At 38.3% G+C, this 26,125-nt stretch overlaps 1 protein-coding gene across 2 annotated transcripts in view; it reads left to right on the top strand.

Annotated features, from left to right (window-relative positions):
* SPARCL1 (SPARC like 1) overlaps positions 1-26,125 on the top strand; it is a 42,788-nt gene that overhangs the window by 11,852 nt on the left and 4,811 nt on the right. The window contains exons 2-11 of one of the 2 annotated variants that reach the window (XM_032498438.1): positions 527-708; positions 14,288-14,351; positions 17,186-17,362; positions 17,751-18,746; positions 20,051-20,123; positions 20,837-20,955; positions 21,417-21,537; positions 23,108-23,244; positions 25,005-25,153; positions 25,782-25,930. In XM_032498438.1, coding sequence (XP_032354329.1) covers positions 599-708; positions 14,288-14,351; positions 17,186-17,362; positions 17,751-18,746; positions 20,051-20,123; positions 20,837-20,955; positions 21,417-21,537; positions 23,108-23,244; positions 25,005-25,153; positions 25,782-25,930 — 2,095 coding nt within the window. In that variant the 5' untranslated portion in view covers positions 527-598. The remainder of the gene's footprint in view (positions 1-526; positions 709-14,287; positions 14,352-17,185; positions 17,363-17,750; positions 18,747-20,050; positions 20,124-20,836; positions 20,956-21,416; positions 21,538-23,107; positions 23,245-25,004; positions 25,154-25,781; positions 25,931-26,125) is intronic. The other variant, XM_006193603.3, reaches the window with a different exon arrangement.

Genomic DNA, 26,125 nt, shown 5'->3' on the forward strand with positions numbered 1-26,125 from the left:
GAGGGACACTGAGAGGGGCTGTGACCTTCAGGAAAGGGACACAGTCACATAGAGGGAGCTGAGAAAACATACACCCTAATTTTACTTCTCCTCCTTCCTTCAAATCTCTCCTGCCAGTGCACCTCATTGGCTGAACCCAGCAGAAAGGGAACCTGATGATGCAATTCACACAGGCCCTGGGACAGCTCAGGGTGGAGTAGGCTGGAGAGTGGGTGTGGAGTGGATCTGAGGGATCAAATGGAAGATATCTAGATATTCAGAAGGGAAAAAAAAATCTCTTCCCAATGTGAGAAAGGCAGAATGTACAGCTGTAGACCAGCTGTGTCTCCTCCTTGCCTGAATAACTCTTCTAGAGTTTCCCCTCTGAAGGCATAAATAAGCATAGTGTTTCCATCCTATTTTCAAAGAACTCCTCAAACCCCAGCCACAAAAACCCATTAGGGTTTATTGTACCTGCTCCTTTCACAGAAGGCAGGTAATGAGTAACACTGCACCACTGGGGCATGCGTTTGTTCCCCCTCTTCAGTGCGCTGGACCTCACCAAGGCACCCGAGAAGTCTCCACCATGTGCTGAATCCTGAGGGGACTCCTGCTTGGCATGAGGGCTTTCATTAGCGGTTCACACAAAAACTGTTCATCAAAGCCCACCATTGTTCCCCAGAGGGTCCCAACAGCCATGAGAATGAGGCTACTTGGAACTGTTCTGAGGTATGATTTGCTGTTTTTCTTAATCCTGGAAGAGAACTACCCCAGTCAATAATTCTTTCACAGAGCTGAAAGCACTTGAAATTCCTCTCCCAACTAGCTGAACTTAACAACAACTTACTCTACTCACAAAGGAGGAGGGACAGTTCCTATTGAACCCAAAGAGGTTTTTATATGCTGGTAGAGTTTACCTAATAAGGGATATTCAAACAAGAGCAGTCAGAGGAGAAAGCTAAGAACCTGGCATTCAGGGAAAAGAAATAACAAGGAGGTAAAGAATCAAATAAAGTAGGGCCTAGAGAGAAGAGCTAAAGGCAGAAACAGAATAGGACAGATGCATATGATTATTTCAAAGGTGAGGGAGGCTTCAAAAGTGAACTGTCATGCTGTTAATACGATGAAGCAAATCATTCAGATACTAAGTCCTGCAACGTGACAAATGCCACAGGCCTTCAAGGGAGCCATAATTCCAAGTGGATTCAGAACCTGGGAACCAGAAGTTTACACAATGGGTGGGGCCTTCTTTTTTAAAAAGAGAGAAATCAAAATCAGGTGCAGGACTTTGTAAGAAGCCCTGAAACAAGCTGCTTAGCTCTGCGGTATATCCACCTCTGGCCATACTCAAAAGTCTGTGCCCCAGAGAATATGCAGAAAGGGGGAGAAGGATAAATAAATGTATTATAAATAAGTGTAATAAATAAATATATTTATACATAAAATAAAGGTAGTAAATGTAAATGTGAGAAAACCCTGCAATCACAGAGAAAGAGGAACTAAAGGGACAGATATCAGAATCTTATTTGAGAAAAAAAAATACAGCCAAAATAATTTCTCCCACTGCCCCACAGGTCAGGGAGTGGTGGAGACTTTCTGAAGGACAGACAAATGCCTCAGGAAAGGACCAAAGCACTGCCACATGGGTCTGTCTCAGATGAAGTTGTGAAATGAGATGCAGTGAGATTAGTGAGTGGTGGGTGGCACAAGAAGATGAGGAACTCTGAAAGGAATGACGAAGAGATGTGGAAATAAGCCTATTGCACAGTCTTGCCTAAGATAAGCCTGCGTGGATCCTCTAAGTATAATTAAAGTAATCTGTAATCCTTCAATTACACATTACAGAACAGGGAGAATGTACTAATTTCTCCTGAGCTAGAAAGAGAGAGGTCTTTGAGAATGTCAAAGCCACCCTTTTGGAAATTCTTGCATCCTTTGGCTTCCATGCGCCTCACTCACTCCTGGGCACAGTGGCACAGAGGGATGTTCAGGAAGCTCTCATTGGATGGATACTCTGTGAAATGGAGGTGAGATGACAGGTGGAATACTTGGGTGAGGCATGGATGAAGTACTACCATAGTACCTGACATACAGTAAAATCTCAAAAAATATAAGCCATTACATTAGCTCTATATTAAACAGTCAATGATAAAAAACCTACTTTCAATACGAGTACTTTGATGAACATAAGTGATTCTAATTCTGATGAATATACTTGAATGCTATTTCACTCAAGATATTTAATGTTCATTCCAGTTCTCCACTGCTGCTTACAAATTGTGACTTTAAACAATTATTTCATAATTTCTCAAGATTTTGTGGGTCAGGAGTTTGGACAGGTTGCTTAGAAGTACTGAGCTGGCAGGTGAGCCACTCTGGAAGGTCCAAGGTGACTCCACTCACATATACTGTGCCTTTGCAAGGACACGTGGAAAGCTGGAATGGGCAGGGACTGTTGAACAGCATCTTCTATGGCATGACAGTCTCTTACAAAATGGCTTGGAACTCCCAAAGCAAGTGTTTCAGGAGATCAAGGTCAAAACTACAAGGCTTCTTCCAGGCTAACCTCCAAAGTCCCAGAACAGCACTCTGCCTCAATCATTTGGTCAAGTAAGTCACCAAAACCAGTCCAGATTTGAGGGAAGGAGAATTTGACTTTGCCTCTCAAAGGGAGGAGCAGCAAAGAATTTATGGCCATCTTTATTATACCACACTGTTTATACACATTAAATGAAAAGTGTCAGAAATTGTCTCAAGACAACTATTCATGTGAATTAGAGTTGACATCCTTGGATGTTTAGTTCTTAATGGAAGACCTGAAATTCCAAATCCTGGGCTTCCATGGAAAGGCCATATCTCATACAGTGGAGTCTAGCAGTCATCTTTTAAAATTCCAGATGACGTTCTTCTGAAAGTTTGGTAATGAGACACTTTGTTCCTAAGAGATGGTAGAGGCTCTCCTCAAAGTTCTCCATCACTCTCATCTTAACCTCTCTAGATCCATGCAAAGAAACTGTGGGATAAAACTAACATTGTAAATCAACTACACTTCAATAAAAAATAAAATTAAAAAAAAGAAACAGCGGGACAAAGTAAAGAAATAAGTAACTTAAGAACTCTAAGTAAAAAGATGAATTTAGGTCTGTGTGAATTATTACTTACTATGGTTATGAAAGCCATTTTTGCCTTATGAATGTTTCAAAGAAATGTAATCTTTCATTTCATTTTTATAGTTAGTAAAACTATCAAATGACTATCTGATCATATTTGAGTCTCAAAACCACCCTAGAAGATAAATAGGAAGGCTTTATTTTTTCCCCCCTATTTTGTAGATGAAGAAAGCAGTGACTTCACCAAGGTCTCTTGGCTGGTAAAAAGTAGTTCAGGTCTGGACTTAGATCTTCCATTTCTATTCCAAGTCCTCTTTCAGCTATGCAACTGCCTTTGAATAAGCTCATACAGTTGGGCAAAGATCTAATTTCACATCAACACTTCATAGTTAAGTCTTCAAGAATAATAACTTTATATTCAAAAATGTGTCTCACTTCTGCATTTTTCAAATAGAGTTTTGTTTGCTCTTTCTGCAAAAATAACGATCTGCATTTTGTAGACAGTGCACACCAAATTTGAATGTCTCAAAATATATTACTTTCTACTTATCCAAGAATAAATGGTATTCATCGTACTTAGCAAGAACATCATGGGTTTCATTTTCAAAGTATTTTGCAAGCATCAGCTAATTAAGCCTCCTGTATTCTTCAGTTTAACAGTTGTTTTCAAAAATCTCTCATTTCCCAGGAAAGTTCTCCACTGTGCCTTATTTATATAAATCAGCACATTTGTTCAGTTCTTAAAATAAAAAGTTAAAGGCCGTGAAATTATTTTTGATCACTGTGTGGCAAATACGATCAGCTCAGTGAGGCAAAAGTGCCCAGTGACTGGCTGGTCTGAAGGACAAAGAGGAACACAGCAGAAGAACTCAAGGCCTTCTACATTCTAGATACTTGATTGTTCCACAAGGTTCTATCTTTACAACACAGGCATCTGCTTTACAGTTGAAAACTTGAGGTGGTTTCCTGCTTGGATCATTCTAAATGACATAACCACAGCCTGTTTTTAAATTTTGTTTTTGATTTCAGGATGGAAACAAACACGAGACCCCTAAAAAAACAGTTCGAACCTGGGACACAGTAAATAATCAGGGGCCATGCAGGAAATGTTGGGGTTGACTCCCAAAAAGCCAGCACAACTGGCCACTAAGCTCATACGACAAACTCTATACTTATCCTGTGTTAATATGTCTCCTCCACAGCTATACCAAGATTCTTATCATTCTATAGCTCCTTTGGGTTAAGGCCAATGTGAAGATACCTCTTACTTAAGACTAGAAAGACATTAACTCAGGAATTTTCTTATCTCCTATCTGTGGATTAGATGCATGCAGAAAACTAGAATTTAAATATGTGGGATATAGGACAAGTGAGTTTGTTTTATTGAGAGAACCAAATGTGAAAACATTCTGGAACCAGGACTCCTAGGTAGCTTGAAGTCACCAAGGGGAAGAAGACATGAAGAGAGGGAGAAGAAAAAGTAAGGAAGACTAAAGATTCATTTCCCTTATACCACACTAAATATAAGACATAAATGACTACAATGCTAATATTGATGACAGGTACCAGGCAGAGCAATGGAAATAATAATCATTTACACATATACATCATTTCAGAGTTTGCAAAGAGCTTCCCCACCTCAGTGGCTCCCTTTGCCATTGGAATTGTTGTTCTCACTCTCTATATGAAGTTTAGAGAGATTAAGTAATTTGCTCAAAGTAGCATTTACTACCTGGCAGAGCCAGGGCCGAAAGCCAGACTTCTGATTTCTAGTCTGCAACCAGTTCTGTGAGACCACATGAGAACCTGGATTCTGAATCCACAGTGCTGCGTTCTAGTCCTTGCTCACCTCTTAAGCCTTGCACATTTAGCCAAATAAGTTAGATTCTTCAAGCTTCTGTTTTTTTATAGTTAAATGTTATCTATCCTCCTTTCCTTAATGGATCAAATGAGACAGTATACAGGAAAATATTTTATAAACTGAGAAAATCATGACTGCTATGTAAGTCAAAGTAGGTTAACTAAGTCCGATTTAATGAATTGGTATTTCTCAGTGCCTTACCTCAACACCTCCTTACAGTTAAGCCTTCCTCCCTTTTGTCTAGAAGAACAAAGAATCCCTCTTTCTCTTCAAAGTTAAACCTTCCACCTGTGCTTTAATATTAGACCAGCAAATACTTACCAAGAGCTTACTGAGATTCTATTATCTCATTTAATCTCCATCATCATGTTACAGATAAAGAAACTGAGGCTCCAAAAAGCCGAGTAATTTATCCCAGATTATAAACATTGAGTATTAGAGCCCAGGAAATCCTGTTTCAGAGCCTATGCCTTTAAATCACTGTGCAATATTGCCTTCCCAATAACTCAGGCAACTTCTCTGTTTTCCCCCATTTCAGTTACTTGTTACTGCATAACAACCCAACCCCAAAATTAAACAGCTTAAATCCAGTCCCCTTATTCACACAGACTCTGCAATCTGTACTAGCTCAACTAGGTGGTTCTTCTGTTGACTTTGTCCAGAGTCATTCATGAGGTAGTTGGGAGCTCAGCTGGGGCTGAACCTGCCCCACATGGTCTCATCCTCCAGGGTTCTCTTAACCATTCAGCGGTCTGGACTAGCCTGTGGTCCAAGCTTTTGAACAGCATGGCAGATGGTTTCCACAGGACAAATCCCACTCTGCAAGTACTTCCCAGGCCTCTGCTGTCATCATACTTGCAATGCCCCACTGGCCAGAACTAGTCACAAAGCCAAGGGCAAAGTCACTGGGCATGAAACTCAGGAGGTATACTTCACTGGGCGCCATCACTGTTTACCACATCTCCTCTCCTCCCCTCTGTCTTCTCATTCATCACTTATGCTTTCCCCTCAGCACAGGAAATACTTGGTTGACCACATTTGAGTACAAATAAACATTTCTTGTGACTGCACTTTCCCTTAAGCTATCTTACTCTCCTTCCTTTCATAGCCAACCATCTTAAGAGTGGTCTACATTCACTGTCTTCATTCCATTACTGTCTATCTACTTCCCAGGCACGAAGACTGGACTCCACCAACACTACTGCACCAACACTATTCTCCCTCAACTCTCCAATAACCTCTGCATTTCCAGAGGCAGTGGACAATGCCCAGCCTTGTTTACTTTGACCTGTCTGTAACATTTAACATTTTCTTTTTCTTATGTGACGTTCCCTTCCCCCATCCTTTGTATCTTTAGTTCTTCCCATTCTCTAATGGCACCTAATGGTCTTCACCCACTAGGATTTTGGCTCTTCCCTTCTGTTCTACCCACCGTATAGATTTTTGTGCTAAAAGCACCCAAACTATATCTGTAGCCTCAAGCTCTATGCTTACCTCCAGACCCATTTATCTAGGTACATCTCTACTTAAATTCAACAAGTCAAAAAACTAATTCACCATCTTTCTTGTAAAACCGGATCCCCTTATAATCCTTTATCTTAGTTTTAACACCACCATTTACCCAGTTGCCCAAATTAGAAATGTGATAGCCCAAGACTTTTCCTTCTCTTCTTCCCACAGCATACGATTTGTTAGTAAGTCTTATCTGTTCTATGTTTAAATATTTCTCAGAACTTCCAGTGTTATACTGGCAAGTATTTAACAACCAGATTTTGTGGGGAAAGGAGGATTAGTAGCATTTGATGATTTCCATGGTATAATCCTCCCACCATGGCTGATTTCAAGCTGTTAACATGACATCACTGAACTGAATTGGGAAGAGAAGCGCATTACCACGCATTATATAGTATATCCACCTACAGATACAATAGGCATAAATAAGGTCAAGAGAGTAAGTGACAGTATATGTAGTAAAGTAAATATAAAGCAGTGAGTTTTGAGTATTTATTTCTTTTGTTTTTAATATAATTAAAGTGTATATAATTTAATTTTTAATGATGGCTTTGTTTAATAGCCAGCTCACAAAATTCCCAGAAATTTAACAATTGGCTCTCATGAGCCAGTATGAGCTGGATCTATCCCTCTCTTTTCCATTCAGAGGCCAGAGGCAACATTTAAGGCTCTGACCACTTCTCACCCTAATATTTCAATTTCTTCCTAGTAAGTCTACTTTCTACTTCTAGAGGATCTGTCCTCTACATAGCTGTTCCAAGGACTCTTCCTAACATTCAAATCTGATTATATCACTCCCCAACTTACAATCAGTCATTCAGTTCCCATAGCTTTTCAGCCGGAACTTAAAATTCTGAATTTAATGCACAAAGACTTGCCTTGTTTTGAGCTTTGCCTCCCTCCACTTCACCCACTAACACCCTAGTGACTTAAACATATTCTGTCTTATGTCTGTGGACCTTCACCTATGCTGCTTTCACCCTCTAGATTGCCCTTCCATCTTTCATACAGCTAACTAGTACTGAGTGAGTGGTTTTTCAAACCTCACATCAAGAACTACCTTCTCTGAAAATCTTTTCCATACATGGCAGTATAGCACGGTGGTTAAGAAGACAGACATAAAACCAAATGGCCAGGTCTGAAATATTGGTTCTGCTACTTAGCTGAGTAACCTTGAACATGTTGCTTAACTTTAGTTTCCTTACTAGTAAAGCGATGAAAATAAAATGCTACCTTGTAGGAATGTTGGGAAGATTCAAAGAGTTAGTATGTGCAAAACTCTCAGAACAGTGCTTATAACTTAAGTACTCAGAACTCAGTAAATATTAGTACTATTAACTACCTAATTGTAAATGCTTCTTTCTGTATTTTCATTGCATTATGTACATGCTGCTCACATTATACTGAATCATCGATTTACTTGACTTCTTCCTTTATAACTCTTCAAGACAGAAACCACGGGACCCTGTGCCTATGCAGTGTCTAGTAAGTGCTCAATAAATGAGTGAAAGAGTGAATGAGTGATGTGAGCTCTGGCCAACAGGACACATATTTCTTTTTAACTCATTCAGCTGCATTAGATTTAAGAAAGTGAAGGGAATTTGTGAGATCCTTTGATCAAATTAAAGGGAAATACTTTCTCAAATTTAATTATCTATACATACTGCTATAAAAACTAAAATCAGAAAGAAATTAGCCTTAAAACCCACAACACGTTTGATGATTCTTGCTTCCCCTTTATGTTACTACCATTTATAAGAAATGTGGTTACAGCCTCTTAGCCTAATTCCATTGTTATTTGCGATGAATGTAGAAAAGAATCCTGGAGTTAAAGGGAGCTTTGGTAAATGAGTGGGCAAAAGAGACTATAAATGTTCCACTGGAAAATTATTCTAACTTCACAGCAACACTTAAATTATATAATTTTCTGAGGCTCTAAGTTATTTATCCAACAATAGCACTTTTATTTTTATGGAAAATGAAAAAGGAAAGAAGAAAAATGTATTGGCCACCTCCTAGGTATCACACATTTTTACAAATACTATTTCTTCTAATCTTCACAAAACTGAATTAGTTATTGTATGAATCAGGGTTCTGGGTAGGGGGAATATATATATCTGTTTATGTTTATTTATAGAGAGAGATTGATTTATTATAAGGAAATGACTCATGGAATTATAGGCACTGATAAAGTGCCATTATTTGCCTTCTGCCAGCTGGCAACCCAGTAAACATGGTGATACCATGTAACTCTACAGTCTTAGTCTGAAGGTCTGAGCACCAGGAGCACTAATGTATGTTCCAGTCCAAGGGCAGAAGAAGACCAATGTCCCCCCTCAAACAGTGGCGGACAGAGCCAATTCTCCCATATTACAACTTCTTGTTCTATGCAGGCCCTCAACAAATTGGATGAAGCCCACCCACACTGGAAGGGCAATCAGCTTTACACAGTCTACTGATTCAAATGCTAACCTCTTCTGGAAACACCCTCAAAGACGCATCTAGAAATAGTGTTTAACCAGATAGCTGGGCATCCCACTAGCCAATAGTTCTCAGTCAGGGTGAATTTGCCCTCCAGGGTTACTCGGCAATGTTTGGAGACATTTTTGGTTGTCATAACTGGTGAGGAATGGGGGACTTGCTACTGACATCTAGTGGGCAGAAGAAGTTAGGGATACTGCCAAACATCTTACAATCTTACATCCAAAGGACCACCCCCCACAACAAGAATTATCCAGCCCAAGTGTTAACAGTGCCAAGATAAAATGACCCTGCACTAAATTATACTATTTTATATTTTAACAGTTTTCTAAAACATTAAAATAGTAATAATATGCTGATTTAAAATATAAATGACTAGAGTTCCATAAATCTAATAAATACTGGTGGAATGAATGAATGAATGTTAAATTCTAGAAGATAGAGGAAGGAAACTGAATTTTTTAATGGCTCTTTACAATTAGCATTTACTAAGAGAGTAAAATATTTTAAATTATCAATAATAGAGGTAGAAAATAGATTCTACTTATTTCCTTGAAGTATTAAATAGCATGTATAAAATACTTTATTTTTCATACAATATAATCATAAAATACATTTTTAGAGGGTTTAGTAGTTTAAGGAAAAAAGACAGAAGCAGTTTGTGATTCATGAAATTCATAGAATTATTTCTAATTTTACAATCATGAAATATTAGTGCTGGAGGATCACCCTCTTCATTGTTCATTACCTAAGAAAACGATCTAAGAAAGGGTAATTGACTTGACTGAGGTCTCTTGGCTAGTTAGGGACAGTGCTGAAGCCAGACTCTAGCTCTCATTACAGTTTAATTTTTTCACTAGAAGGTGTCTTTTAATACAAGTGAAATGTCACGAGTCTTTGTGGGAAAGGAGGGTGATGCACTGTATGTTTTTTATTTAAACGTGTTATTGGTTCAAGGGAAATTTAATTTTTATGCTTTTTCCTTGTTTAGACAAAAAAAAAAAGAAAGAAAAAAGAGCACTATTGACAGGGACTGTTTTTCCTTTAATGGAGGCACTGAGGATTGAACCCAGAACCTTGTGTATATTGAGTACGTGCTCTACCACTGAGCTATACCTCACACCCCAAGCTATTGATTGTTTTTAGTGAAGGTACTAGGGGTTGAATCCAGGATTTCATGCATGTGGAAGGGACTTCTGATGTCAAAGACCACAACCAACCTTCTATGACAAGCAACACAGAAAAATGTATTTTGCCAAGTATGTAAAACCTTAAACCTTAGAGTGTTTGGAACTCTTATTTAAAAACTCAAAGTGAATTCTTAATTTTTCTCAATACTGGGTTGGGTTTTTTAATTTTTTCTTCTTTTCTGTATCTCTGGGTAAGAGGTAAATGGAGATCTTTATTTGCAAAAGAGCTGGGAAAGTGCTGGAGCAGGAGCCGGGAAAGCTGTGTTCAAGCCCAGTTCCCCCTCTTAACAGCTCTGTGACACCCCCAGCATGTCACATCGTAGCCTTTCTAGGCCTGTTCTTCCTCTGCCATGTTTTGGGTTGTTGCAAAGATCGAATAAGATAATATTCCATTTGTAAATTTGTTTGGTAAGCCCAAGGCACTTTGATAATGTAAAATTCTAGTATCTCTTATATACCATTACTGGTTCTAAATAATGTTTATTTAAAGATACAAATGATGTAAACACATTTCACAGTAGTACTCGGAATTTCTACTTGTTATGTATGGTCATTTTCAGAGGGATCCAAAAGAGGGCCACCCAGTGGGATCTGAATAATGGGATAGGCAGAAGTGTGTTTTTATTTGTTTCCAACATGATAAGGAAGTTTGCCTTGGCACATATAGCCTCCTTTTCTTCAATAAAAATTCGATTTGCTAAGTTAGAACCAAAGAGCTATAGTAATTATTATGTGTCCTAAATAATAATAATAATAATAATAATAATAATAATAATAATAATAATAATACAAATCAGATGAAGAAATGGAAAACATCTGTTGATTAAATTGGGTGGATAAAAGACATGTATATATTGTTACTCCCTGCTAAAATTCCAGTATAATAATACTAATAATAATAGTAATAATAATAATAATAATAATAATAACAACTCATAATGACAAAGAAAAAAAAAGGAAGAGACAAAGATAAAAGATATCAGCAAATTTTTAGAAGATGGAAAAGTCATTGGTAGAACAGGGAAAGCTTAAACCTAAGGGTTTTCTGAAACAAAGAAGGCCAATTCATACTGCAGAATCCAGAAAAGTTTAAAGAATTGGAGGCAGCAGGTAATTTAAAAGCCGATCAGAGGGTAGAGGCTGAAATCAGGAGGACTGTTGAAAGGCTGTCAGATAAAAAAGACCCAAAATCTTTCCTCATGCCTGCACAGCCAGGAGGACCTCCCGTTCCACCCTAAACAGGAGAGCAGATTGTTCTCTGGCCCTGGACTCAAGGTAGGCACAGGGGAGGGTGGGATGTGGTGCTATGCAGGAGTCCAGGGACTAAATGAGAGTCATATATGCACTGAGAGATCTCCAGTCCCTCCACTCAGTCATCTTGCAGAATGCTAGCAACCAGGCTTTTACCTACCTCCTCAACGAATTAATCGATAGGAAAATCCTCTAAAGAAAAAAACTCCCCAAGAAAAGATCTGACAATGACATTTGGGATGCCTCATCAAAACTGTTAGACTCCTGCCTCAGCACCCCTATCCAAGCTCTCCAAGGTGACAAGCCCTGCCCATGAAACTTCTGACTGGCTTCTTAGTGACTCACTATTAAACATTACCAGACAATCAAAGACATTAGACATTTGGGGAAAGCGTTCAACATGAAAAACAAAGACCAAAATGCACAAACTAGAAAAAGAGGAATAATATGGAAACAGAAAATGTAGAGTGCAGAAGAAATTTTCAAAATGTTTGATTAATATCCTAAAAAAGATAAGAGTATATATCATACTAACGAGAAAAGAAAAAGTTAATATTAAAAAAGGAGACCATTAGGAAATAAGAAATTGAAAATGTATGAGCAAATTTTTTAAAAAACATCAATAGAAGACATGAAAGATAAAATTAAAGAAGTTTCCCAGAATAATATAAACAAGATGGGAAAGAGGAGCAAAGATGGTAAGTAAATTAAAGAATCAACCCAAGAATTTGGACATTTAACTAATATGAATTCCAGAAGGAAAAGACAAAAATAAATAGAGGGGCAAAAATTAGCAAAGAATTAAAATGTAAATATCTCCCAGAACTGAAATATATGAATTTCCAAATTCAAAGGGCCTGATGACTACTTAAAAGTAAAAAAAGAAAAAGAAAAAAAGAATCCAAACAAAGGCAGAGGTTGTAATATTTCAGAACACTAGGGGTAAATATTAAAACTTTAAAACTTGCAGAAAGAAAGAAAAAATTCTCATTTTTAAAAATTGGGGAAAAAACTGACATTGGAGATCTTACTAGCAATGCTGGAAACTAGAAGAATATGGAACATGCTTAAAATTCTAAGAAAAAAATTTCTAGTCTAAAATTCTATATCCAGTCAAACTATGTATCAAGTGAAAGATAAAATACAGATGTTTTTCTGATATGCAAAGTCTCAAAAATTCTGTCTCCTATATTCTGTTTCTCAGAAAGCTTCTGGAGGATGTGCTCCATGAAAATGAGGGAGAACACCAAAAAAGAGAAACATATGGTATCCAAGTAGTGAGACCTCAAACATGAGAAAAGAGCAAAGGGAATTCCCAGGGTGGAGGTGACTAGAGATCCCAGGAGAAAAGCAGTGCAGCTGCCCACAGTGCTTCAGCCAAAAGGAGCAAGAGAAACACAGCTCCGGGCAGGGCATTTCCAAGGGGGCATATGGGACTAGGGGAGTTCCTTATGGATATGGGTTTGTTGTTGTTTTGTAGTTGTTGTTACCATATTCAAATGAAATTTTGTTGGAAAATTTCAGAAGAATTAAGTGATAGTTACTTGGGAAAGTCCTTTAAAAAGGGAGACAATTTCTAGGTCTGAACAAAAACAAAATGTTGTTCAAGAGAAGAAGTTTAAGTATGACTCAACACAAGAAATTACTACTTGTCTCAACAGTGAAGAATATTTACATTGTCATAAATGTTAAATAATGATTTAAATAAAAATTGTGACATAATTATTTTAGAAAGAAGAGTACATGTGGTGTGTGTGTGTGTGTGAAGTGATAGCTGTTACAGTATTAAATCAGTTGAATAATGTTTAACATTATTAGATTTTTTAAATATCCACTTAAGCACTTCTTCAAAAATACTGAGGTAACTAGCAGAAGAAATTAATCATTTTCTTTATAAACGTCAAAGTATTATTTAAAGCTCTATGGATGCTTTTATGCATAGAACTATGATTGCAAAAAATAATTTGAAAGAGTCATTTTCTATTTCTGGGAGATCCAGAGAATCTCTATTAAAGAATAAAAACTGTACCCCTAATCTCAGTCAGAGTTCAGACTACCAAGCTTAGGGATACTCTGCAAGAAAATGTAGACAGCCCACTATTTTAAGAGAGTTCATCTGAAGGCCAATTTACTGAGCCTCACTTGTCTCATCTCTAAACTAAACAAGTTCATAGGGAACTAGCTAAACTCAAATGCAAGACAAATAACAAAAATGAGGCAGATCAGGTACAAATGGCAGCATCACTTACAGAGGAGAGTCTCTACTCAGACTCAGCCAATGGCTGCCATGAAGGCCCATTGTTGCTAAGAGGCCCAATGGTTCAAGAGAAACTGCAAAAATGAGTTTTTACATGAAAGCTCCAGATTTTAAAATAAACACACAGTGCCTGCCAAATAGAACCCACCTGCAGGCCACTACCAAGTCACAGATTGCCAAAGTGAGACCTCTAAATTAGATGAACATGGATGGCCCCTATAGGGCAGTCTGATGTCTCATTCCCCAAAATCTGTATTGGGTATATGAGTTTCTTCAACACCAGAGAGGAAGTTTGTTTTATCCAAACCTGACACACTGTATTACTTCACTCCATGACTTTCCCCTTCACTGTGAACACTCACAAATCTTCAGACCCAAGATCTGTATACAGCCTCTATCCAAGGAAACATAGTCATCAACAGACAAGTTCTACCAAACACAGCTGGGCCAAAAAATCAAAGAGGTATTCTCACAGGGACACAATCGGGTAAAAAGTGTCATAAATCTGTCTTTTCAGATGTGTTAGTCCACAAAGACAACAATCCCTCTTAAAAACAGAGGACACTGTCAATCTCAGGAGAGTATCTTTTCATCTTTCATGAGAAAACTTTTAACCACCACTGCTAATTATCTTCTTGGTTTACAGGTCTAGAAAGATGAAGACCGTGGCTTTTTTCCTATACATGTTGGGAACTGTAGCTGCAATCCCGGTAAGTATCCTTTCTTCTGTTACTACATCTCTCCCTCCTGACATTTAGTTTAGAAATCCTCCATTTAAAAAGTTCTTATAAAGTGATTTGAAATTCTCTTTTTTATTTTAATCATATTATTTTTTCCCAAGCAGGGAATGAATGACTAGAAAAAAATGAAATGTGACTTTTTAAAAGTACATTTCTTTCAGAACTATCAGGTTCTGTAAGATACAATTAAAAATGCAGCGGAAAGTGTTGACTATCAGTTTATTATCCAGGAAACATGCCCAAATAGCAAAGAGAACAGGAAGAAATAAATTCTCTGATGGAAGCTCATCACATTAGTATGAGAAATTTGGGGCAAATACCCACATTCTCCAGTTGCATTTTCTTCAAGATCAATACATACTGGCTGAGAAATTCTGAGTCTGCAATGAAAACAGGAACCAATAGTTCAGGGACAGGAAATGGTATGGTAACCATAAACTGACTCCTAACTCATCCTTGGGGATCTGTCCAAGCAAACATGCTGAAAGCAGACAGGACTAGAACATTCTTTTCTTCACAGTCAGATATAACTGGCCCTGCCATTCACACAGCAATAAATCAGCAAATTGGATCATTTGAAACTATGTCAGCAGCCTCAAAATACATGAAAACTGACTTTTTGTTTGTTTAATGAAACTATGGTTTGGATGATCATTTGGCTATCTCCCAAATGATCCATATCATCCTTAATCAAACTAAAGGATTGATGCCAATTTTTTCCTTTTCACCAAATGGAGAAATCAACCTCCTTCAAACAGAAAGAGCAATTTATCTCTTGTCCTTTCTCTCCCTCCCTCTCTACTGCATCTACAATTCTGTCCTACTTTTTGGATAGCTGGTAGCTAGCTTCTGGTTAACAGCTGTGTCAGCAAAGACTAACACCATGCCACCCAGCCCAAGCAGTTCTTGGAAAACAGAATTCATGACCACCGCTAAGAATCATGCTTAAGTAGTGAGGAGCTACTCCAGCTGGAATTATACATTGTCCTCTGAAATTAAAAAAGTGGAAGAAATTATGTTCAGCACGTAAGTTCCCACAGAACCATTGTTTTCTCCTGAAAATGTGTTTTACCCTTGCAGCTGTTGCTACCATGTAAACAGTCATCAAAGTGTCTTTGAACCAAATGTTTGAATGACATGCTTGCATACAGACAAGTTCCAGATGTTTCCTTTTTAGGACAATCTGTTCTCATACAGACCCCATCAAATGCTAAAAAGCAAAGTAACTTCTCAAAGGATTTACCTATTAACAAGCTTGTGTCATTTTCCCCTCCTGCCTGAATTCTCCAGAAGTAAATGGATTCTGTGTAGTTAGGAGATTCCACACAGATTTCCAGAGAGTATGTTGTTACAAAATATACCTGTGGACATAATGATGAAAGAGAACTTCACTTTCTGAAAATTTCTGAACAAAGATAAGCTGCTATGTTTTTTATGCATTTCTTCCAGCTTGCTGAGGGGGAGTGGGGGAGGAGGAACGGCACAGGGAGGGGGAGCAGTTCTCCACTAATAAGCCTAAAATCTCCTCCACTGTTGTCCTCCATTGGGCCCCTGCCAGCAACTTGCCAAGCTGGCCACCGTTCTTTCTCCATTTTCCTCTTTAAAATGGCTTCTTTGGAAAAGTTTTCAAATAGTATTCCTTTTAGTTGAAAAGGTAATAAGAAGCAAGAGAGCAAATCTACATCTAGAATAAATGCTATATTCCATGGCTTTCTTTATATTATATAATCAGCCCTACAGGACCTGCTAATGGAGTAAAGATGAGTCCATCCAAATAGAATCTGAGTTTTAGACTTACACTTGGACCTGTCTGACATCTGAGTGTCCACAGAATCTCTCTAATAAAGATCTGTGATGAATACCTGCCTAAGGTATCAGACAGTTCCTATTATTACCACTGTATATTACTACTAGCTAGAGTAATTTTTCATTTGGGTCCCCCGTAAAATTCACGAAATGCTTTATACACATAGCTTTATCTTGATATTTCTGCTCACTTCACCTCGAGAGATGAGGGAGTAGAGATTAACAATTTGTCAAACCACCGAAAGACAGTAAACAGCAGACAAGACTTAAAGGGAGGCCCTTTATCTCTAAGTCCAGTTGTTCAATTTCTCCATCATGCATCACTGCCCAGCTCTTCATGTATGCCTCCAATCTTGCTAGACATAGAGCCATTCCTCTAGAGGAAATGACACTCCCTAGCTGTTCACCCCTCCTACATTTGGTGTCTGTTTCACACAGGTTTTTTTTTTTCCACATAGTTTTTGAATTAGTTCTAGATTGAATTATTTGTATGACATGATTTCTTGATGAATATAAGACCAATAATGTTAGGAAAGTACACAAATACTGAGTAAAAAGTCTGTAACTTTTTCTGCTAATTATCAATGAGTACTTAAAAGTTAAGAAAATGTACAACACTAAATCCTATGGTTAATTTAATTTCAACTTTCTACTAAACAACATTTTTCAAAATTATAAAGTATAAATACTTTTTAAAAGTTAAAAAAAAGAAAATAATTTAAAAATCAAAGGTTGCTATTACTGAAATCATTTTTGCTCTATTTCCTCACAATCTCTGCATATGTAACATTTTCCTAATCATGATTTGGATTTCGTTTTCACTTAAGATTATATTCTGAATATTTGCTTGTTCCCTTTAAACTTCTAGAAAATATCTTTTAGTTGATGATACGAATGAAGCATATTACTGCTAACAATGATGACAAGAGAGTAACTAGAAATTTTAAACATTAACATCTAGACATGAATAACACAAACCAGTTTTTAATTTTTTTCAGACACAAGCAAGGTTCCTATCTGATCATTCCAACCCAACTGCTGATTCCTTGAATTCCTTCCAAAAGACTGAAATGCTGGTAACAGCTGAGCGCACTGCAGTTCCCACTGTAAAGGCTGAAGATGCAGAAAATGAAAAGGAAACTGCAGTATCCATAGAAGACCATCCCAACCATAAGGTACAAGTCACATGGTTGTACTAATAAAATTGGTTAAGTCTCCAAAGGTCTCAATTTTAAAGCATGGTCAAAGAGACTACCTCATTCACTGTAAGTTGAATTTTTTTTTTAAGATATGATCTCATCAACTGCCTCCTATCACTAGAAGATCTGTGACAATTAATGATTTTTCCTTGGGCTGAGGTGCTGCATAATTGTTCCATTTCACAAAGTTCAAATTCAGGTTAAACTTATAGCTATTGAATGTGAAGAACATCATAAATTAAGTTTACAAGATATAATGTGAAGAAAAAGAATAATGAATATTGAATTTTGGCTTATGAATTATAAATATGATACAGATATCACATTATCATTTGTTTCAATAATAAGCTTTTTTTCTTTTTAGCCTGAAAAATCTTCAATACTAAAGTCAGAGGAAGAAAACTATGATCAGTTAGCAGATCAAGACCCGAGTCATGGCCAAAACCTGGGATTACAGGATCAAGAGGAAAGTGAAAGTGACTTACCAGCGAATTTGGAGTATGCAACAACTGAAGGTACACTGGACCTAAAGGAAGATATGAGTGAGCCTGAAAAGGAAACACTCCCAGAGATCACTGATTTCCTTGGTCATGACATTAGCTCCATTGTAGATTCTAACCAACAAGAAAGCATCACAAAGACAGAGGAAAACCAACAACAAACTACAAATGACTCACATCCTCAGTTCAACAGGAGCAGCAAACATAGCCAAGACCTAAATGATCAAGGAAGGGAAGAGCAGGATCCAAATATTCCAAATGGAGAAGAGGAAGGCGAAAAAGAGCCAGGTGAAGTTGGTACCCACAAGGATAACCAAGAAAGGGAGAGAGAAGTTCCCAAGGAGCATCCTGACAGCAAGCAGAAAGAAGACATTACCCAATCTGATGATATTTTGGAAGAGTCCAATCAACCAACTCAAGTAAGCAAGGTGCAGAAAGATGAATTTGAGCAGGGTAACCAAGAACAAGAGGAGGAAAACTCCAATGCAGAAATGGAAGAGGAAACTGTGTCAAAAATCAATAAACACGATCAAGATACAGAATGGCAGAGCCAAGAAGGAAAGCCTGGCCTTGAAGTTAACAGCAACCATGAGGAGACGGGTAAAAAGACTCTTTTTGAGCCTTTGCTGGTGGAGCCTACTGATGATGGTAACATCATGCCCAGAAATCACGGGGCTGATGGTGATGGCGATGATGGCCCCAGACACAATGCAAGTGATGACTACTTCACCCCAAGCGAGGCCTTCCTGGAGAATGAAAGAGCTCAATCCAATTATTACCACATCAAATATGAGGAGCAAAGAGAAAAAGCACATGAGAATGAGAATGTGGATACCAGTGCACCTGTAGAAAACCAAGGGGTAAGATTATTTATAGTGATTGTCTGATAAAGTGTTTTATCAAAAAAATAGCCATGACCTTTCTCTGTGCTCTTGCAATCTCTTGTGCTTATCTCTATCAGTACATTATTCCAATATGTTGTAATTATTTTTCTCTGCATCTCCATCTCCATCACTGGGGGGAAATGCCTGTTTTATTTGGGTTCCCCTAGAAGCACACCCTGGACTTTAGTGTAGTTTGAGAAGTTCAGAGAACAAAGAGAAGTGGAGAAGGGACACAGGAAGGAAAGGAAGCTAATCAAAGGTACATCATTAAAGCCATGTAAAATACATTCCTCTGAATCATGCCATTTAGAGAGTGAGGGAGCGATGGCTTTTATACAAGCTGAGAATTACCATGAGGGGTGTTAATTTCTCAGCACTTCCAGTCTGCCTGTTAAAAGAGCAGGCCAGATAGATTGCCACAGCTTTCCAGGCACAGAGATGCTGATACTGGCAGTTGAAAGTAACTGGCGCTAACTGGAATGGTAAATTCTGACAGATATGAGAGATGAAAGACATGACAACTGCTGCTCTAATGCCTTGAGAGCAGGTTCCAGGTCACAGTCAAGTTGAATCACCAATGTCTAGCAAAATACCTCTAACATAATAAAAGATACAGCAATGTTTATTGATTTAGCCAAAAAGGCAAAGAACAAAGACTTCAGCTACAACTTTATTAAGGAAACACACACCAAAATGATCACCAAGAAATGGCAGCAGGGTTGGGGAAGGGAAGAAGCATATTTTTATTCGGTTGTTTAGTCATCTGGAGCTTTCATGCAAAATCCTGGCAGCCACCCACCAGGAGCACTTGACATAGCTTTTTGTGGGCAAGTTCAATCGTAACTTCAGTTCCTAAAAACTCTGCTGCCAAGCTAAGGTAGGAGTTTTCTGACACTATAGAAACCTGATAAGAAAACTTTCCTAACAGCTCCACAGAGATTAGTGATGTAATCATGTCTTAACTACAGAATCCCACGGTAAAATTACATTTCTACTGCTTTCCCAAACCCAAAGGGGAGGTTCCAACTTTGCTTCTTAGTGTTAGTTCCAACTTCTATTGGGTAATCCCTAGAGATATAGCACTGAATCCAGTTGATAAAGATAAAAACGGCTCCTGTTCTCAAAGGGTTATGTCTACTTCTACATTTGTGGCTGGTGTCTCCTGAGATTGAAATGATTTGGGTATGAAAAGCTCTGTGAAAGGGTGTGCAGTGGAAATGTAAATTATGTAATGGCTTTCCCCTAAATAGACTTCAACTTCTGCTCTTGTTATTATAAAGGCCAAGAAAGTAGAGAGCTCACTGAATGAAGATGACAGTTCAACTGAAGGCAACATGAGGATGCATGGTGTTGGTGAGTGCCAGCTAAGCAAGCTGTCTGTGAGGATGTCAAGGAAGAGATGGAATCGGCCATGTTGGGCTATCCCTATCTCTTTATTTGTGGCTACTGCACAGAATTTTCCCTCTCCCTGCCACTCCCCAAGGAAATGCTCCCATAAATTGTTGACATTCTCTTGCGTGCTTTTGATATACAACTCTGGTAACTGTGTTTACAAACTGGAGATCCAGTTGCAGCATTACTGCAAACACTAGAATTCTTTTTCTCTTCTGCATCTAAGAAGAATAATTAATTCTACCTTATTTACTCTCAAATCCATAATTTACCACTGAATTTAGATCCCATATTTACTTGAGACCTAATTCTCAATCATAAAATTTTGAACTTCAACCAATAAAATTCTTGTGGCTTATTTAATTAACTTTGGGCCAACTTGCACAGCATTGCACTATAAACATCAGACTATGACTACTACAGGCAGGCCAAGCTTAGAGCTGTTTGTTCTTTTTAAATCCATAATGCAAACTGCACAGAAATCCAGACTTTTGTGTAAAACGGTCTGATGTCAAAGAGTCCCACCTAAAAATTAACACATCCATTAAAAAGACGCCTAACATTTTCCCAATTTTTTTTTCATTAATGAAAATGGAACTAATTGCCAGGATGAATTTGAGTTTACATACTAAATTTATCTTTGTCCATGTTTCCTGTCCAAACTTTTCTGTCAGATTCTTGCATGAGCTTCCAGTGTAAAAGAGGACACATCTGCAAGGCTGATCAACAGGGAAAACCCCACTGTGTTTGCCAAGATCCAGTGACTTGTCCTCCTACAAAACTCCTTGACCAAGTAAGCATTCTACAAAATGGTCTTTAAGGGACACCAAACAGTTAGTGATTTGAATGAAAGTCATTTGCAATTGAAATCTTTGTTTAAAAAATAATAATTTCCCAGGTTATCATCTAATATTTAAGTAATAGTCAATAGAAACAAATGCCAACAAAACAAGAATTTCAACTGCACGCTAAAACAACAATGGCATTGACGTAGAATTCAAATTAAAACTCATTTTAACCTTGGAACATCTGCAATTTTTATTCTACTGAGTTTATCTAGAGCTAAACTGTCATCACCATTGGTATAATTGAGTTGATACTTTCGTGCCAAGTGGGACAGTTAGGATTTTAATGGCCCTACCTACCCGACCACATCTTTGGCACGGCAGTTCGTCAAACAGCCTTTAAGGAGCAGAGTGTTTTCCCAATGAACATTCATAGACTTGAGCTTTTTTTCATTCTTGTCTTTCCTAGGTTTGTGGCACTGACAATCAGACCTATGCCAGCTCCTGTCATCTCTTTGCTACCAAGTGCAGACTGGAGGGGACCAAAAAGGGGCACCAACTGCAATTGGATTATTTTGGAGCCTGCAAATGTAAAAGTCCATCACTACTGCCAACCACTGTTGCTGAAAGGGTTTTCAGTGAATCTGAATAATATATATATTATATAATATAATATAATGTATAATAATATATATATATATAGTATATATATATATATATATATATATATATATATATATACACTCATATATATACAAACAATAACAAAAAAAAGCTAAAGGTAGTTCTGAATCCAGGCTGCACATTAAAATAACTGGGGAGACATTTTTTTAATTAGAAGAATAATTTTCAGGCTTTAACTATAAGAGATTCTGATTTAATTGGACTAGGTTGGAACCTCAGCATTGTTTTCTCATTTGTTTTTAAAGTAACCTAGGCAACCCTAATGGTCAGCCAGGGTTCAAAACCAGTGTGATAATGGTACCCACTCAGTAACTGAGATGAGTCATTGGAATTTTGTAAAATTAGTTGTCCTCTTCTCAAGTTACGCCTCCACCAAGAAGTTTTGATGACAACATATTCTTTCAGAATTTTTAAAAATCATCTTCCTTTCCCAGGATATTCTCAATTGTGTTTGGATTTCCTGGTCGCTAAGTGATTCTCCACATTAGCAGTGCTCACTAACGTCTCCTCTCTTTCCTGACACACAAAAAAGACCCAACATCTCAGCCTCCTTGGTGTTAGACGTGGCCATATGAGTTGCTCTGTCCATTGAAATCTGAGCAAAAATCATCCATGTGAGTTCTGGGCAGAAGCATTTAAGAGCTGGTGTGTGGCTCTCCATGCTCCCTTCACCTCATGTTGAGATGGTGTTGAGCCTGTGGCATCTCCACCATCCTAAGCACCAAAGAGACTGCGATGAGCAGAGCCCTCCTGCCATCTTGCATTGGACATGTAGCAGGATGGAGAAATAAACGTTTGACGTGACGTACAACGTGACGGCTATAGTCAACACTGCTGTATGGTATATTTGCAAGTTGCTAAAAAGTTCTCACCACAAGGGGTAAAAAATGAAAGTAACTATGTAAGGTGATGAATGTCAACTAAACTTACTGTAGTAATCATTACACAGTATACTTAAGTCATTATGCTGCACACCTTAAACTCATGGTGTTGTATGTCAATTATATCTCAAAAAGCCTGAAAAAATGGTAATAATCTTTTGTTCCTTTAAGCCACTGAGATTTAACATTCTTACCATGGTATAAGCTAATTTCTGTCTTTTTTCTCTTTTCCCGTAATAAATAGCTCTTGTAACCTCCACCTCTGAATTCCAACTCTCTGATTCTAGAGCAGTGGTTCTCAGCCCTACCTGCACATCAAACTCAGCCCTAGCTGCACTTCTGGAACTATTAAAACATCCTGATGCCGAGGCTCCACCCTAGACCAATCAAATCATTATTTCTTTGAATGGAAGCTGGCATCTGGCATTTTTAAAATACTCCTGGAAATTCTGTTGTGCCACCCGGGTTAAGGAACCCTGTTGTGTTGGAGGGGCTGTTAGTTACTGGAAACTGTTAGGCATCCTGTTTATGAGGACTTTCATGGGACAAGAGTAACACCCCAAAATTAAAATCAATTTGCTTTCTCTTGGAACAGCTATTCCTGTTTGCACAGATTTTGAAGTGACCCAGTTTCCTCTAAGGATGAGAGACTGGCTCAAGAATATCCTTATGCAGCTTTATGAGCCTAACCCTGAACACGCTGGATATCTAAATGAGAAGCAGAGAAATAAAGTAAGTTATCCATGGTCAGCTGCCTAAGCATCTGTCTTCAGGCCTAAGGAAAAAGGTTTCAAGGGGCAGGGGGTTGGAGGTGGGGTTCCTCTCTCTGCATATAAGTAATACATCTGGGTAACACATATGGATTAACAGAATACTAGTGGTCATCATTCATGTCACAAGGTTTGGGACACAGACAAACCACCCCATTCCTACACAAAGGGTATGCCCTGAGCAAGGGCTCTTGAACATATACCTAGAGCAGGCTCTACTGAGCAAAATGAACCTCAATTCAGCATTTATATGTTCAGGCCCAGATACATAAATATGGGTGGTAATTAGGTTTGTTTGTTTGTTTGTTTAATGGAGTTACTGGGGATTGAACCCAGGACCTCGTGCATGCTAAGCACACACTCTACCATTGAGCTATATACCATCCACCATGGGCCCAGACATATTATTTAAATCTAAAGAACATTTTTGCCTTCATAGGCCAGATACAGATTTATGATATATGGGAAATCCATTACGAAAAGTGTCAGTAATATATTAGGATTTAAAAATGCAGAATATTGCATCCAGAAGTTCCCAGAGAAAATTCACTTATCAGATAGTTATTCAGTGCATCCCAGGTACCTAAAATTGATTTATGTGCTAGGAATATAGCAATGAACCAAACAAAAATCTCTGCCTTCCTGAGCTTAAATTCTAGGCAAAGAGACCACATATATTTCTATATACATGTATGCAAATATGTAAATATATGCAAGTAAACATTTATACAAATACATGTATAAGTTATGTCAGGTGGGATGAAACATGCTATACAAAAATAAAACAGGAGGGCGTGTATTAACTGTGTCAAACACTGTTTACAAGTTGTTAAGGTGTGGACTGAGAGTTAGCCACTGATTTGGCATGTGGCACTCATAGCTGACCTTGACAGGAGCTGTTTCTGCAGAATGGGGAAGAGAAAAGCCTGAGTGAACAGGGTTCAAAAGAGAATAGGAGGAAAGATGTGGAAGCATTTTGCTGAAAAGGCAAAGAGTGAAACGGGGTGGCAAGTGGAGAGGAATGTGAGTTCAAGAGTCCTACCTACCTATCAAGTTCCCATATTAACAAGGAGGGAAATTGGTAGGTGAGTTCATAGGAACAAGCAGAAGTTCTGTTCTGATTGCTTCCAATTACTCGTTGAAATAATGGGTAATGTCACAAGCTATGAGTTTTATAAGCATTGCCCCCCCAAATTTCTGTCTTTTCTCTTTAACAATGCATCGTCACAGACAGCCTTGAGAGCATTAGGTACAAAACAGGGAAATTTCAATGGAGGTGCCAAACAGTGTCACACCAGGGCTAATCTGAGACTAAGCAGGCACTGGAAAGAAATCCATACAGGATTAAGAAATAGAGTACGCCAATGGGGAGAGAGCAGGACTTTTCACTAATAAACAATTTTGTCTGGGTCAGTTCAGCCCTTTTCATTAAAACCTCATAGTATATTTTAAGAAATGTGATGAATATTACTTTGTTAAAAGATCAAAAAAGATTTATATTTCTTCTGAAAACCACAGGTTTTTAAAAAAATATTAGCTATTATTCCATGTAGAAGTAAGAAAGGCTGCAGTGCCGACAAGGAGTGTAATTTGTTTTCAAATAACATTCTGGGCTTGTTTTCCTCTGTCATGTTAGGATTACTCCTCAAGTAAAGTTTAGCAAGTGACAATTCCATTACACTTGCCTGATTCTCTATTGATCTTCTCCCTTCCGAATCTCAGGTCAAGAAAATTTACCTGGATGAAAAGAGACTCTTGGCTGGGGACCATTCCATTGACCTTCTTTTAAGAGACTTTAAGAAAAACTACCACATGTATGTGTATCCTGTGCACTGGCAGTTTAGTGAACTTGACCAACATCCTAGGGACAGGTAAAAACTTTCACCTTGTCATTACTATGTCATCTCCCTGATATCATGTCCAGTTATTTATACAGAAAATTTTTAAAAACAGGTTTAGGAGATTTCCCAGTTCCATTTCAGAACACAACAATGACAAACAAATATGGTTAGGTGTCTAAACACAAAGCTGCTTTGAAAATAACAGAATATGGCCACGCCACAGCTCCCAAGTTTACATGTTAGAGTCCAGCCTCCCACAAAGACTCTTTCAACTCTTTCTCCTTCTTTCTCCTTTCAACTCTTATCTCCTTCAAGACAATCTGATTGGCCCCACTTGGGTCAAGTGCCTACATCTGGAACAATCAGGTGTGGCTGGTGTAAGAGCCAGGTTGTACTCATGTGATTGCTGGGTTCACCCCTATAAATTTAGAGTGGAGGGAGGACAGTTCCTAGTGAAGAAGGAAACCTTGTGAACTGACACCCCAAAAGCTGTCTATCTTACCCATAAATAGTTTATTTCATTTGCAGCTTCTCATGATTGTATTAGTTATTTGCCATCTTCAGCAACCTTGTGGAAGAAAAATGCCCTTGCTGATCCTGAGTTAACTTTTTATACATAAGCTACTCAGTTAATAGGCTGCCATTTATCTCATTGCAGAGTCTTGACACACTCTGAGCTCGCTCCTTTGCGCGCATCTCTGGTGCCCATGGAACACTGCATAACGCGCTTCTTTGAAGAATGTGACCCCAACAAGGATAAGCACATCACCCTGAAGGAGTGGGGCCTCTGCTTTGAAATTAAAGAAGGTAAATTCATTATCAGTCCAGGGAGAGGGGTGTCCTCTTCTCCAGACAAGCCATAAGCCCCGCAGTCCTCACAGAGAGGTCCTGCTGTGTGTGCAAACTAGAGACCTAGAGACCAAGAGACCACAAGGTGGCAGCGTCTCAGGGAGAACTGCTGTCACTGCAAGGTTCTTACCTCCTTTATGATACTGTTTTCAA

The sequence above is a fragment of the Camelus ferus genome, chromosome 2 (genome assembly GCF_009834535.1).
Source record: "Camelus ferus isolate YT-003-E chromosome 2, BCGSAC_Cfer_1.0, whole genome shotgun sequence".
In the NCBI taxonomy this organism is placed as follows: Eukaryota; Metazoa; Chordata; class Mammalia; order Artiodactyla; family Camelidae; genus Camelus; species Camelus ferus.